The following is a 16,106-nucleotide window of genomic DNA, read 5'->3' as shown; positions in this document are numbered from 1 at the left end:
CACACACACACACACACACACACACACACACACACACACACACACACACACACAGAGAGAGAGACATCTACACACACACTCACACACACCTACACACACACAAAGACAGAACGAGAGAGAGAGAGAGAGACAGAAGGACAGAAACAGAAACAAAAACGAGCACAACGACGGCAATCTCTGCTTATATCTCCTCTCGTCTTTGTGTATTGCTGGCACTGACCGCTCCGTGCTTTGTGTGTGTTGGCGGCCGCCTACATCTTTGGAAGTGGGAAAGGCTATTTTCTGTTTTCCGCTTTTTTTCTCTTTTTCCGTGTTTCATGTTGCTTTCTGCGTCTTTCGCTTCTTTTCTCTTTTTAAACAACTAGGCTTCCATTTCGTGACTCCCTTTGCCTTTGCATGAGAAGCAGCAGAGCTTCAAGCTGCCACAATCAGCGTAGCAGAAGAAAAAAATATATTGAACTTATTGGCTGCACATGTACAGGGAAGGGCAGGAGTCAGCTATTTAACTCCACCCAATTACTACTCAAATTTAGGACTACGCAGCAGTCAGTATACAATGCAGTCGCCACAACAGCTATATTTCCACGAAATATGAGCACACCAGAGTGATACCCTCCTGCAGCAGCCCCATTGCCAGTAGCACTAGCAGCAGCAGCAGCAGTGGCAGCAATAGCAACGGGGTCCGCGGCCGCGGCAACTGTAGCATAAGTGCTCCGGTGTGTGTGTGTATGTGTATTTGGTGCTCTCTTTCTCTCTTACTCCTCCCGTTCCCAAATGCTTCAAATACCTCGCTCAGCAACTGTTTCCCTATATATAGCCTACCTCAACAGTTTTCTTCTTCATTTCCTAAGGATATGTTGGCCTTTGCTTTTTCTGCTCGCCTGAGTATTTGCGTACTTGCGTGTATGCTTGTATTTGCTTTCAAGCCGCATTTAGATGGGGGGGATTGGCACTAACAGATGGAAAGAAAACAGATAAATGAACAGAATAGCGCGGCCAACACCCTCATTGCCGCGTTGTATATCTTTGGGGCGTTCTGAAAGGAGTAGGGCCCCTAGAATTTGAAGGTGCTCCAAATACGTTGAAAGGAAGAGTGTAGCAGCCATAATATAGTGGCTTTTGCACTAGTATATAATGTATGCATCTGTATATTACATACATTGTATATATTACAAATTACAATGTTTTGTCCTTCAATAGTGCTCTATAAATGCATATAATAGGGCTTTCAGTGTTTCAAAAACCGTCCGACAGGTGAGGGGGAGACCCGTTCTTTTTTTCCTGCCCTGTTTAGAACAATTAAATGTAGGAGTTTATTTTTCTTGCAAGACGCCAGGGTAGTGCATTGCGATGAGAGCAGGAAGTACATCACGTGTTTCTTTAACTTCAAGTGCACATCATACTGACCAGTACTTTCCTTCCTTGCTCCCTTGAAGCGACGAGCCGCAGCTGAGAAGTAAACGAAGAACTAAACAGGAACCAGCGCAATTTTTTAGATGGGGTGACACCTCCTTTTTCTGTTCCTCATTCGAGGAAGTGCTGGAAATACGGGGAGGAGCAACGGATACGAAGGTTGGCATTCGAGGAGCAAAGGACGCGAAGGTGCGCATTCGTTAGAGAGGAATTGCCGCATTCAGTTTCAATTCAGCGGCCCGTAAGCCATGGCTTAGGCATTCGTCCCTATATGGATAATATTTTAGTCGGTGTTCCGTGTGCTTCTCTCAGTTGTTGTTGCCCGAGGCGATGAAGGGTTCATTATTATCTAACCTACGTGATGGAGGGAGTGCTTTAAAAATATTTAGACAGTAGTCTGATGTGGGAAGGGGCGCTTTAATGTATTTTTCCAGTCTTTCTCATGGTGCCTGAAGTTTCCTTTTCAATATTAGTGAGCGCTGAAGAATTAGAATATACTGAGCATGGTACCACCAAGCCGGGGCATCATGGCAGTTGATGCTAATATTGCACACATTTTAGACTGTGGATACAAATAAAAATTAAAACGAGAACTAGTTTTCTGCCTTCTAATATAGGAGTTCAGGGTTGCAGCTGCAGCAGCGGCTACAACCCTGAACTCCTATTAGCAGCGGCGATCAAGGCAAGCAAGCCGCAGCCGACAAAGGCCGGCGGCACTGTCTACGCCGTTGCAATTTCTTTCCTCTCTTTTCCTTGTGAGGACAAATTGATTATATTAGTTGTAAATTGAGGGGAAAACATCAAAGATTTCATATTATTTATTTATTATTCACAACATTTTGCCTGTGTGCGGAACAGCTGAACGGCGGCGTTGGCTGGAGGGCTGCGGACGACCGGTCGGCTCAGTTACTGACTAGCTGAGGCAAGATGCGTCTGATTTCATTGGGGGCAACAAGAAGCATGCATAGCTTTGTAAACCCCAGTATTTGTTCCTGAGATAGGAAAGTTCATATATTTGTTTCGCAGTTCGTAGATAGCGGAAGTTGCAACGGTCCTCGGTCTGCCTTTCGCTCCGCAGCAAAGCCAGACCGACGCAGACCACAGGAAGCTGATCAGCGGAATCCGTGGATAATTCGGCTGGTCTCCGCCTTCCTGATAAACCAAAAGTTCAATTTTTTGCTGGACGTCTTTTAAAAGCTCAAAAAATACCCCAAAATGGCTCGGTTTGCTTCGCTTTCCACGAGCCCGTGCGTCCGTTGGGTGGCCTTGGCGGCTGCGATCCTCGTCAGCGTCGTGGAAGTCCCGGCAGTTCAATGCCAGTTACGTTTTGCAGCTATCGGAAATTGGGGTTTTGACGTCTCTGGCCAGAAAGAAGTCGCGGAAACCCTCAAGAAGGCTGCTGCTGAACAGCGCATCAGCTTCTTAGTCAGCCCAGGTAGCAACTTCCCTAATGGCGTTTCCGGCGCAAACGACACCAAGTGGGAGGAATCGTTTGAAAATGTCTACTCTGATGAAAACGGCTCTCTTAAAATGCCATTTTTGACGGTCTTGGGTGCGGAGGACTGGTCCGGCAATTACACCGCAATGCGCGAAAGAACAGATCTTGTCTACGGTGAAGGCTCCGAAGCAGATCTCGTTTCAAACTCACCTAAATGGACTCTACCCAACTGGTGGTACCACTACGCCGTACACTTCGCTGCCACAACTGGTGAGTATTCATTGATACTTTCCACTGAAGCAAGGGGTTATGTCACCAGCTGCAACAGTTGATGCAACAGCAGCTGTTGCAGCTAAGCAGCTCTAACTTTAAAGGGTTGCTCCTTATTTTTTGGTTGTTTAGCCTTTGTTCTCCTTAAGAGGCTTCTGTTGAAATGGGCTGTGTGTTTTACTTGTTCTTCAGGAAGCGCCTTCATCAGCTCCGGGCACAAAGACATGAGCGTGGGTATGGTGTTTGTGGACACTTGGGTTCTTTCCTCTGCTTTCCCCTTTGGAAACGTAACAGAGAAGGCATGGAAGGACCTCGAGAGGACTTTAGAGATAGCTCCAAAAGTGTTCGATTACATCATTGTAGTGGGCAACCGGCCGGTTTACAGTAGCGGATCATCTAAGGGAGACTCAACATTGCAGTATTACCTGCAGCCGTTACTGAAAAAAGCCGGAGTAGACGCGTACATCTCTGGATACGATCGCGACATGGAAGTCATTGAGGTGCGCCATCTGTCTGCCTCTATATACACTATGCATGCTTGCAGCATTCCTGCACAGACCAGTGGTCCCGACCACTGCTTTCATGTATGGCTTAGCGTGTGCTTTGGCGTGAGAATGATGCGCTTATTCCTGTTGCATTCACCCGGAAGCGAAGTTCAGCACACGATTATGAAAGACGAGCTGTATAAGCATTTGACGGTTCTTCCACTGCAGCATCACTTATTCCCGCGTATTTCGGTTTGTCTGCACTCCTTCAGGACGACGATATCTCCTACATCAACTGTGGTACGGGATCCCTCTCTGGCGGTTCGGCTCTCGTGAAAGCCTCAGGCTCGAAGTTCTTCAGCGGCGACAAGGGTTTCTGTCTCTTTGAAATGTCAGCTGAGGGACTTGTCACGAAATTCATCAACGGAGAAAACGGAGAAACTCTATACGAGCACAAACAGCCACTGAAGAACAGGCCAGAGAGATCCACCGTAAGACCTCTTAGCTGCGTGCCCCGGAGTGCATACACCACAGAAGTTAATATTTCGACAACATGCATCCTCTTCTTGTTACGTGAACGCTGTGCAATTTTTAATTTGTTTTTCTCTGGTTTTTGTTTCAGATCGACCAGTTCAACTACCTCACTGACATGCCAGAAGTGACTTATTTCCCGGTGCCTGAGATGGGGAAGCTGCCGGGTAAAGACGTTTTCGTTCGAGTGGTCGGGACCATTGGTCTTTGCATTTTGACTTTCTTGGGCACCCTGGGCATCGCAACTGGCATTTCGCGTGCAATGAAATGAACATGAAGGAAATTTAAATTGCTTTAGAGCTTTAGCTATTTTAAACCGCCTCCGAACTGACAGCTCCCACTCTGCCGTCCTCCAACCGTGTACGTACATGTGCATGCAGCGCAAATTAGTCTGAGTATTGCGTGTTCAATCATGTGGCACGCCTTACAAATGCAATTACAGCACTGTAATGAGATGGATAATGCATCGCAGCGTATCGGCGTGCACGTACACCGCACGGAACATATATATATATATATATATATATATATATATATATATATCGGTATTTCGGCCTGGACTGTCTCTTCTTTCGCTTTCGGCATAAACCTTTTAATTTGCTGTCTCTGTCAGTTGTCATGCGTTTTTCAACGTGAAGTAGATGATGTAGCAGCATAGGCAGCAGTAGCGGGTTCGTGCCGCTTGATCAGCAACAGAAAACCCATTTCTTGCATTACAGTCTAGCTACTGTACATGCGTCGAGAGAAGAGAATCTGCTTTTGTTTGTATTGGAGTTCGATTCCTAAGACAAACAGAGGCAGCAGCAACAAATACCGAAGCGCGAACGGCGCAAGAGTTGAGTGTCTGTACACCTCAGCTGCTCACAGCGCATTCGGGGAAGAGTCCAACTTTCGGGCATTGTTTTAAGAGGCAACAGAAAGCACAAGAAGTGCTCAGTGGCCTTCAGAACGAATTGAGGAAAGCTGCTGCTGCTGCTGCAGCAGCGGCAGCAGGTGCTGGTGTGAGAAACACATATTGCGTTCCGAACAACGAATTCCCACTGAGAGAGCAAGAGAAGACGGTTGGAGAAGAAGCAAATGAAGTACATGAGCTGCCTCAAAGCGAACAAACCGACAGCACAAATATGAAGAAAAGAAATGCACTAAACATCTGTCGGTCGGTGAGTGTGTGGGAGGGATGCTGAGCTGATAAGGCAAACAAGGACGGCATCATCACAGGAACGAGCCAGCAGCACGCAACAACAGTCTTCTTCCTCTTTGTCTATTTTCTTTCCCATTCTTTTCCTGCTATTTAATGAATGTAATAAGGCAAAAAGAAAAACGGAGCGGAGCTGCCAACAACCTGCACCCGTTGGTCGTATTTCCCCTCGTCCGCCCCATACATCTCCACGCAGCTGAAAATCCCACGAACGCTGCTGCTGCTGCTGTTGTTGCAGAAAGCACAGCAGCAGCAGCAGTAGCCGTCGATGTAGGAGCAGTGGACTGCGTGTCGTTGTTCAGGAGCACATCTTCGCTCTTTCCAGGAGGGTCTTGGGCAGCTGCAGGTTCGGATGAAATCTTTGCATTTCCCGTAGGAATCCGAGACTGAACAAGAACGCAAAACAAAAACAGGCAAAACGCACCAACGAACGAAACCTTAAACATCTCTATACTGCAGCATGGAGATGCAGATGTTTGCGCAAGTATCTGACAGTCACTACATTTTTTTGGCGTAAACGACAGAAATAAAAAAAAAGCATAAAACACGCAAGTAAGGTTAAGGGTGCAGGGGCATTCGCACCGCAGCTGAGGCTCATCCATATTGGCCCAGTCGTTAAACGGAAGTCGCACTTTCTCATTGGCGGTGACCTGAAAGACGGCATACAATAAAATACGTTCCCTAGACCCTAACTCCTATGCCCATTTGAAAAGGCAAGAACAGCTCCTAGCGGTGCGGTGGACGACGCGGTCAATCTAGAGTTGGCAGGGCCATCAGGAGAAGCCAAAACAACGGCAGAGAAGACGAGCATTTCTTCTCAGAAACAAGAGTAAATGAGAGTGAAAAGAAAGTCATAAAGACAAAGACAAACCTCGATGGCGGGATTTCGCACTTCTTTGAAGAATGGATGCGCCAGGCACTCGTCCACAGAAATTCGTCTTTTCGGGTTGAATACCAACATCCGCTTGAGCAAATTTAAAGCCTCGGCTGAACAAGACACAAACAAGTGCAAAAAGCAACACAAACAAATGGATTTGGGGAGAACATCATTCCCGCTACAAGATGAAAAAGTGTATCATACGAGATACTGATGCATGTGTTGTATATACAAGATGTAGTATATTATCTATTGTAGATATATATATATATATGGATGGATGGATATGCACAAATTATATTAGATACAGGCCTTTATGTACACTTTCGAGGGCCCGTAAAATGAGGAGAATCAAGAATGTGTATCCGAACGGACAAAACGGCAGAACGCAACAAAAAAACCAAAGGCAAAAAACCAAAGGCAAATGCATTGTTTGTCCGTCTTTACTTTATTATATGTTAATTTGTCATTTATTATCGTTTATTTGCTGTTATTTTTAACTGTGTATTTGTGATATTAGCGGACGAGAAGAAGCGGAAAAGCGCTCAGCTAAGTCGTGCGCCTCTTTGGGGGGGAAAGTGCGGATGTATTGTTTGGCCTCGTTTGATTCCAAAGCTTCGATTTCTTCTTCTGTTGGAGTTCCCAGCACGTTGAATATGACATTCAATTGGTCCTTGTTGCCGCGCGTCTGCAACCTGTGGCAGCAACGAGAAGAAAGATAAAAAGACGACAGTGCACCAACGCGTAGGACGGAAACTAACGTGAGAGCCGCGAGACAGCGAGGATGAAATACAAATGCAATGAGAAATAAACAAGCTAAGAAAAACTCCAGTGTAAACAAGGAGAAAAGAGGGAAGGCGAACGAGAAATGCACAGACAAAGATATAGGCCGCAGACAGACAAAATAGCAAACACTGAACAAACACAAAGAGATCCGACGACAAAAAGACAAACCAACGGCGAAAGCAACCGATGGAGAAGCAATAGACACAAACCAACAGGCATGAAGGGAGAAGGGCAGCAAACAAGAAAGAACAAACAAACCAACAAACAAAAACACAAGGAGGGCAGACCGTGAGTCATCTCCATTCTTCTGGTCTGGCGAGAGGGGAAAGCAAGAAGAACCGGGGAAGAGGGGCCCCCTGTCGCAGTGCGACTCCACGTTTTCTTCCTGCAACGATTGAAGGGGAAAAGAAATATACTCGCAACAAAATGCATAGAAAACAGCCCCAGAAGCATGAAAGAAATACACAACAAATCACCTCAACAGCGTGCACGCATTCAGCAAAAGCAGCAAATTAGCATGTGAGAAACGCGACGACGGAGACCAAAATGTAGACGGCGGGAATTGCAACAGGAAAAACACAAAAACGAGAATACCCAAATAAATCACACGGTACACAGGCTTTTTGTCGGTTTCTTCGTTTTCGTCAGAAAGAAGAAGAAACCGACAAAAAGCCTACACGAGCAGCAGCACCAAGTGGCCTGTGTGTACGGCCAGCAACAAGGAAGAGTAAGCAAGGTGCGTTGCCCTTTGCCCATTCACACGCAAACGGCACGCACTTTGCATATTTTTCTACCCAGTGAACGCTTCTAAAGAAGACAAACAAAACTAGAATAAAGCGTTAAGACGGAGAAAAGGACAAAATGCAAGAAACAGGAATTCTCAAGGGGAGAGGGATAATAAGAGGCAAGGAAATCGTGATAGAGGGACAAATGAAATGAAGCGAAGCAGAAATCCTCATAAGGAGACGGACAATCATCGACAACAACTCCGAGAAGATACAGCCGATAGACCAAACGTCGATGGCCTCCGTGTAATTCTCAGCCAATAATATCAACTCAGGCGCTCTGTACCATCTGCAGCAAATACCAGCAGCGCAATAAACAAGCGCTTAAAGTCAAACAGCAAGCCAACGAGAAAGACGAAACACAGCAAACACATCAGAAAGACAAAGCAACAAAAAGCAAGGACAGAGGACGCAAGACAAATGACGACGACAAAGGCAAAAGACAGAAATCTAGAAACAGCCGCAAAAGGCTAAACAGAAGGCCAATTGACAATGCACGCAAGCAAACAGACAACTAAACAGATCCCCCAAGTAACAAACTGTAACCACAAACCCGTGGGCCAGCTGTAGTCGGCCCACTGCTTGGCATACACAACAGTGCATATGCTCCTGCTTCTCTTGTTTCTGCTGCTCGTTCGCTGCTGCTGATCCGCGGCTGCTGCTGCTGCTTTGTTGCTGCTGCCGCCGTTCGGCGTGCTGTTTGCTTTTTATTTGTCCTTATCCTCTACTTGGTGAATTTGCACTGTGATTCACCTCGTCACAACGTGGCCAGTGAGCTGTCTCTTAAGGTTTTTGGTGTGGGAGACGCTGACGATGTCGTCGTGCTGCTGTGTGACGGGGCAGTGGCTGTTTTGTCTTTCGGGGAAGTCCATCGTTCGCGCCAGCCCAAAGTCGCACACCTTCACGCTGCAGTCCTGGTTCACTAAACAGTTCGCTGGCTTCTGTTCAACAGCAGCAGCAGCAGCAGCAAAAACAACAAAAATAGCAACAGCAGAAGAAGCAGCGAAGGCACGAGACGCAAGGCGTTGTGTTGTGCCGGAGTGTCTGGGCTCTGCGAAACTTTCAGGGGAACGCGAAGTGAGACAGCGAGGGGTCTGGCTCTTGGTTTGTTGCCTTTTGTTTGGTTTATTGTAGGAACAGCTGAGACTGACGAGATCACGATGAAGAATCCCCGCAGAGTGAACATATTTAACCCCAACGAGAAGATTATACAGAAGCGTTTTAATGTGCAACTCCGTCAGATAAACTGGCGCGCGAAACAGCTTCTTAAAATCGGAATCCGCGATCTCTAAGACAACGTACATCTCCTAAGCGCATAACAGAAAGCGTCACTTTTCCCACACTAAAAACTCCACAAAAAGACACAAGACCGCAGATGTACAACAACAGCAGCCGCATGCACCAGCAGAAGCAGCCGCACGTAACAGCAGCAGCCGCATGCAGCAGCGGCAGCTGCATGCAGCAGCGGCGCAGCACGAGCCGCATGTAGCACAGCACAGCCAGCTTTGTGAAAAGGGTGCCTTTCAACGCCTTGGCGATTAAACCCTTGATTGGATAAGCCGAATTTAATTTGCCAACGCACATCGAACTTTTCGAGGTCGTTAGGCACGAGGATGTCCAATATTTTAACGATATGATCGTGGTTTAGTCTGTTTAATATTGCGATCTCCCTAAGAATTCGTTTGCAGTCAATCAAGTCCTCAAAGACGCGGTGAATCTTCTTAATTGCCACAATCCGCTGCTCTTGGTTGTCGTACACCTCACACACATGGCCTGCATGCACCGCCAAAGCAGCATACACAACAGTGCAGTTTGCTGCTGCAGCTTCGTCTCTCGCCTATCCCCATCGTCAAAAGTGAATGACAAAAACAGCCCTGTTCTTGATTTCCTTCGAAGACAAGCGGGAGCTTTAGGCAGCGAAAAGCCCTCCAAAGAAAGGTGTAAAACGCACCGTAAGACCCTGTTCCTATAAGATGGTGCAGTTCATATCGCTCAGGCAACTGCCAGTCTGTCAGAGGATGCGGCATGCGGGTGGGCTTCACGGCATGGGGGTTCTTCCGTTGCTGCTCGTGCTCCTGATGTCGGTGCTGATGCTGCGACGCGGGAGGCTGTACAGTCCGCGGCGGCTGCTGAGCTGAGCTACAGGGGGCGGGAGATTCAGGGGCCGCTGCCGCTGCAGCAGCAGCTGCTGCTGCTGCTTGTTTAGCGGCTCCGTTGGGGGCCCCCCCATGGCACTGCTGCTGGTAGTACACATGCTGGTGGTGAGGGTCGTACCGCTGCGGCTGCTGGTAGCGCGAGTACTGATGCTGCTGCTGCAGTTTCTGGTACTGCGGATGCGATGCGCATTGCGTGTATCCTTGTTCAAGTCCAGCAGCCGGCGCCGCGCTGACGGCGCCTTGCGACTTTTGATAGCTCATTACAAAAAACAGGAGATGATCAATAACGCTACGAGCTGGTATGCTATGTTTAAATCTTGCAAGACCACTACAACACCATGGCCACGACGCGCGAGCGGCGGGCACTCAGCTGGAAACGCGGAAAAAGAAGAGGGGTTAAATTAAGACGCAGGTACATCGAAAGCGGAAGGAGAGATGGAATTAGGCCCACGAGCCGAGGAAAGCTGAAAAAGCCGGAGTTCAGAGCCTCTAGCCGTCAAATTCCCTCTCCAAAGATGTGTCAGTGAAGGGGTCCGACCGGTCCAGTTGAACAACACCAACAACACGAGGTGTACGTACACCTGGCGGGCGTCTATCCGTTACACACCCGCTATCTACGGCTCCTCGGGCCTTCTTGGAATCCCAAGAATGTATTCAATTCCAATATTCAATCAAATATACCTTGTATTTCCAGCGGGAAATCCAGTTCCGCTGCAAACTGCCGCATGTCAGCCCGACCGCCTCGGCGTCGTCGGCTCAGGCACCAGCAACGATGCCTGACCGATAGTCACGAGACAGCACATGCGTCTATACCATTCAAAAAAAGCACGAAAAGCGAATAAATAGAAATATATCTTCTAATTCAAGAGATTTCCTAATGAAGTGGCATTCCGGAAAGGGTCAAGTCGTCCGTTCCGCGCGCTGTCATGGGGGGCTGGGGAGGTCGCAGAGGGCCGAAAAAGCGTCTGTGGCACTACCTCGATGTTAAAACCCGAAAAAAAAGACAAACGTCTTCTGCGAAAAACGCTAAAAACAGAACAATGAGGAAAATCAAGGTATTCAAAGGGTGCCAGGCAGTTGCACCCCCGCGCGCCCCTAGAGCCTGGCAAAGGCTAAAAAGGAGACCTAAAGACCTTTACCGAATCTTTCTCTTGTTCTTAAACGCTGAAGGAGATATTTAAACACAATACAGAACAGCATGCATACCCTATAGAGGACAAGGTACCGCCGGATGTATCGGACCCGAATCCTTTGGGGGGGTTGCGCATTGGGGGGCCTCCTGTCCTGCCCCCTTCGTAGAAATCGATGGATCTGCCTTTCAAGCGAACAAATGCCTCTTGACCTATTCTTTTGTGCATCTTATTCGTTAATATACTCCAATATGAGTTGTCTGTACACTCTCTTAGAACCAGTGGTGTTTTGCTGTGCAGGTCTCGTGGGGGAGGCGGGAGACTGCCGAGTGTGCATACAACGCCGCCCCTTGCGTCTAGCTCCTGTGATTTACGTCGAAATTTCCATTGCAGCTCTATTTTCAGAAAGTAGAGACATTATAAACAGGCCTGTAGCACGTTATTACCCAGATATTCCCTCAAGCTGCAAACAAGCGAAAGAACACGCACCTTCACTGTACCATGGTCAATGTGAACATGGCACGTGTTACACTACTTTGCTTGCAGACTGCATCCAAAGAAGCAAGTAAGTGTTTGGCGACGGTCTACATGGTTAGCGCATGCAGCGCAGGGGGCTTGGTTGTTCTTGCACGTGGGACGGCCGTGGAGCATTAGTTGCAACTAGGTGCGAAGCAGTTAATGACAGGGTGGCTCCTGTACGCAACAGCCCCAGGCCCTTGTCCACTGTACCCAGGACGCCTGGGTATGGAATGGGAAGCCAGTTACGTTTTAGGAACACTTAGTTTAAATTGTTGGCTCGATGGAAGCTCACAAGGGTCCTCTGATAAATTTGAGGGGAGCAGTGACCCAAACAGAAAGGGGTGATGAGGCGCTCACGCTTTGCAAAGCTACTGCACGGAACGGTGGAGAAATGCATGCACTTTGTTTTGATGGTCTAACAAGGACAGCGGTTTGGGTGTGTTCAATTCAAGTAACGCCCGACAAGCAGGAGAATTGGGCACTATGGAAGGAACCGTCCTCAGATCTATTAGAAACAAATAGCTCCAACTGCCCACCATCCGCTGGATGCCCAACGCACCGCATCGAACTCACTCCCGGAGCAGCCTCAAGCATTGTTTTCCAAGGTACGGATGAACGCCACATCTTGAAGAGGAAACTGAGAAGAAAGCGTACGAATTGCTAAGAAAAGATGAACTTCAAAAGTCAAGGGGTATCTTTTGACGCAATCCTGTCCTGGCGACGCCGAAGGGCGGGAGGTGGCGCAAATGAGTCGACTTCAAGCCCCTCAACATGATAATTGTGAAGCAGCATTTTCCGATGCCCGGATCGACGAACTACTTGAGCGCTTGCAGAGTTCAGTAGTCTGTTCATCACTGGACTTCACTGGAACGTTTTTGCAGACCCGAATGCATCCAGACGACAGGCACAAGACTGTATTCCGTACCCGCAGTCGGAAATTAAAGTACACGTGTGTGTCCTTTGAACTCGTGAATGCAACACCCGAACTGCAGCAACAGGGCAATCACCATTTCTCAGGGTCAATCAATGAGGGATGGACGGTTTGATTCATCGGTGAAGTGCATGCGCATAAGCAGTTCCAGCACCTACGGCGAGCTCTATGCGGTACTGTGAGAAATAGTGGGTCTTAAATGCGCGAGCAGGTTTGTTTTTCACACAAGCATTTGGCTGTTTTGAGTTTAGCAAGTGCCGAAAGACCCGGCAAGAATAGAGGGTATTCGGCCACTGCCGAATACCCTCTACCTTGATACAGTGGCCCCTACCCCTGAACTCAGGGGGCTGCTATTATTGCTCAGCTCAACAGCGGGAGACGAGCTAGGCCTCACAACATAAATGGCGATCTACGTGGTACCGGACAAAGTGACGTCTCCGCTGATCATACGTTTCATCTTCGCTTCGACAATGCTTTTACTGGCCATACTGGGGTCGATAGCGAGTGGGTAAGGTTTTTTGGTGGCTTAGGTTGCGCCCCACAGCCTAGGGATATGTAGGGATATGTCCTCACTTGTCTGGAATTGCAGCACCTAACGCCCCGCCAAATCCAGGACTCCTGCGAACTCTTCCGATTTTCAAATGGATCTGTACAATACTTCCAGATCCATTTGGAAATCAGAATGCACTTCATATTGGGTTTACCGCCAGTCGGAGGCTGCGATAGAACCTACGTCGTTGTGCACAGGCTCGACTACACTGCCTTCTTTTTCCCTTGATCAAATTCGGCTACAGCTGAAGCAGCGGCCCACTTATTCATTAATCATGAATACACACCCCGCGGCCTTCGGAAAAGCATCCTACTGGTAGGAATCCGGATATCATTAGTAATGCTTGCTGTCGTGAAGCAGTAGCTGCAGCGAGATGCGGTGCAGCTCCTGACCGGTTGGCTTCTTTCCACAGCTTGCTTCCGCCCTTGGCCTTTTCCTGCTATGCAGAGAACGCCTGGAGCTGAAAGCAGAGGTTGGCAGCCTTTTGGGGGCTATTTCATTAGATCTTTGGCTCGATTATTCTCCACGCCAGTCTTCCCAGAAGATCGGAACCCTCGTTACGTCCATTGTATCGACTGCTGATATTAATTTTCCCTCACCTCGTATCCGCAGCACTGAGCGAAGTAGCTAATTGTGTAAATGCCCTCCGTATCGCGTATAACGGCTTCCCTTTGTTTTGCATGCACATGCAGCTGGCAGTAGAGCTTAGGCACAACTGGAGTCTTCAATTATAGCACAGGACTGTACTGAAAGCCGTGGTACTCTATAGAACAGTTTGTGACAGTCAGCCGACGTCCTTGCTATTCTTCAGGCGTCTTGAGTTGAGTTTCTCAAGGGTACGGTGCTGCTGTGGAGAGGAGGTGGCCTGCCATGAGTTGCAAAAACCGTGGCATCTCCCGGGCATCCACCCATGCATGCATGCATACTCAACTCCGTTTCCGATCCATGCACCTTCGCACAGTAGCCAGTCGTTAGACGCCTCCTCGGCGCTCAGCATCCTGTTTGTGACGAAGTGGGAATATGACCTACAATAGGAAAACAATGTAGAACTTCCCGATCGGTGACTCGCGATGGCATGCCCACAACGTTTGCAGTGTAACCAGTTGATGCCTGCGTCAACGTTGTGCATCACCTATTACATCGTCGTCATACGCCGGCGTTTCCATTGGCATTATTCAGCAATGCCGAAGTATACGCCAGCGTAGTATATATGTGTTGTTTAGCGATTAGCTTTCTCCGTTGCGTGGGACGAAATAACGCTACGAAAAGGAGGCTACCCTTATGCATAGTCTAGACACAACATCAAGTTTATTCCGAAGCACTTTCAACAATTATTTCGACCCCCTCTTTAGGCCGGAGAAGGGGATGCTTCTGACCTTTCAAAAGTATCTGAGGCCACAGGTAACCCTGAGGACGCGTTAGTAGTCCAACGGTTAGGATACCTGCCTTCCAAGCAGGCGACCCGGGTTCGACTCCCGGCTGACGCATTCTTTCTTGCCTTGCTCGCTAGTCTGCACACGCCTTCTAATTCGCCGATTTGGTTTTGATCTGGACAGTTACACTGAGCCCCTAGCTAACCAACGCACTGAAGGAACGATGCATGACTGTAAAAGACTTAGTAAGCGTATATATTCTCCCACATTAGCACTCTAACGTGCGTTCTCAACATCTGGAACTGCTCGTGCTCTCTGTGAAGAATTCGTATCCGGTCTGCTTTGAGCGAGCTTATCGTTCAGCAGCCATCTTGCCTGAGGATGGCACCAATCGCAAGCGTGTTGTGCGCAAACAATTTGTGGAGCCTGACGGTCATACTTTCACATATGCACATTCGTTTGAGACCCGCAGGATCCTGGAGACGCCGCATTGTTGCTCCAGGGAGTACCATAATTCAGTGGTGTGCGTTGAATTTGGGCTCATATCCCCATGGACAGTTCTGCAGAAGTGTCTATTAAGGCTTGGCAAGTTCCCAACCTCGTTATGAGACTCTCATCACCCGTCGGACTTTTTTGCTCCCTTCCACTCCAAAATGTTTACACTAGATACTAGCAAAATGATAGTCAATGCCTTACATGTAACGACAGTCCATGACCTTTGCACGGGACCGTCGAGGTGCACGGGTCAGAATACTTTCCAAGAAACAGTTAGGGCCCCTTCCAGTCTCCAGGTGTTCTGGGGATGACATTCGCGGCCATATATCGGTAGGTTGTATGTGTGGGTAATTTCCTGATCTGTTTTCTTCCTTCCCAGCTAGTGAGGTGGAAGACGCGTTTTCTTCTCTTTGATGCGAAAGTACCCCACCACCTCAGCGAGTTCCACACTTTCACCCTTTGGTTTGCTCGCCATGGCTGAGAGGTCGCCGATTAGCTCTCTGTAAGACAGCCCTGCTACGAACCACTGAGATTGACGCTCCGAGCCCATTGTTGATCAAGGGCTGATCCACCTCGATAAAGGACAATATCGATAGTGCCACTGCCTGTTCCCTGGTGATCTGGGGGCAAACTTACATCGCAGCACGTTCCGGAAAGATTCCATAGCCCGGATGTGACCCAGGAGGGTAATGTCTGTGCGTGAGTATTTCCACCCTTGTCGTATATCCCTTTCTAATAACGATGGTACCAACAATTGGGTGCTTTCTGAAGACGAGAGGACACCTCCAGAAGAACGCAGAGTTTCCCCATTTCCCCGAAATCACGGCGCCCATCATACTTGTAAGACCGGCAAAGGCGAAGTCGTTCTTCAGGAATTCTTACTGCTGCAAAAATACCTTCTACGGAGAGGATGCAGATACTACGTTTGAACGAGACGCCCAAGCTTTGTTCGCTCTCCCGCAGGGGTGCAGATCATGATCAATACGCATTACTCGCTGGCGTAGAGGCGTCATTTTTGATAACGCTTGTAGGGAGAGTATAGGAATTTTGCCGCATATTCCGGCAAAGCTCCCTTATGAGTAGTTAGTGAGGAAGAAAAGGCCCCCAAGCTGCCGGGCAAGGGTCGCAGCTAGCATTACCCACCCCCCCCCCCCCCCCCCCCCCCCCCC

At 48.4% G+C, this 16,106-nt stretch overlaps 2 protein-coding genes across 2 annotated transcripts; one reads left to right on the top strand and one right to left on the bottom strand.

Annotated features, from left to right (window-relative positions):
- Nucleotides 1–2,628: 2,628 nt before the first annotated feature.
- Nucleotides 2,629–4,408, top strand: EAH_00008160 (acid phosphatase, putative; the record flags this gene model as incomplete). Its single annotated transcript, XM_013395717.1, has 4 exons — nucleotides 2,629–3,121; nucleotides 3,314–3,621; nucleotides 3,879–4,097; nucleotides 4,229–4,408. 4 exons carry the CDS (start codon nucleotides 2,629–2,631, stop codon nucleotides 4,406–4,408), a joined length of 1,200 nt encoding a protein of 399 aa, XP_013251171.1.
- A 1,225-nt stretch (nucleotides 4,409–5,633) lies between these two features.
- Nucleotides 5,634–10,200, bottom strand: EAH_00008150 (CMGC kinase, MAPK family, putative; the record flags this gene model as incomplete). Its single annotated transcript, XM_013395716.1, has 10 exons — nucleotides 5,634–5,721; nucleotides 5,918–5,985; nucleotides 6,207–6,322; nucleotides 6,738–6,907; nucleotides 7,286–7,383; nucleotides 7,970–8,072; nucleotides 8,537–8,724; nucleotides 8,935–9,090; nucleotides 9,366–9,556; nucleotides 9,735–10,200. The coding sequence occupies 10 exons, from the start codon at nucleotides 10,198–10,200 to the stop codon at nucleotides 5,634–5,636; spliced, it is 1,644 nt and encodes a 547-aa protein (XP_013251170.1).
- Nucleotides 10,201–16,106: the final 5,906 nt, after the last annotated feature.

The sequence above is a fragment of the Eimeria acervulina genome, genomic scaffold, assembly GCF_000499425.1.
Source record: "Eimeria acervulina Houghton genomic scaffold, Eah_scaff38, whole genome shotgun sequence".
Taxonomy (NCBI): Eukaryota; Apicomplexa; class Conoidasida; order Eucoccidiorida; family Eimeriidae; genus Eimeria; species Eimeria acervulina.
The sequence above is the reverse complement of the archived record's forward strand: the minus strand, read 5'-3'. Positions and strand labels throughout refer to the sequence as shown.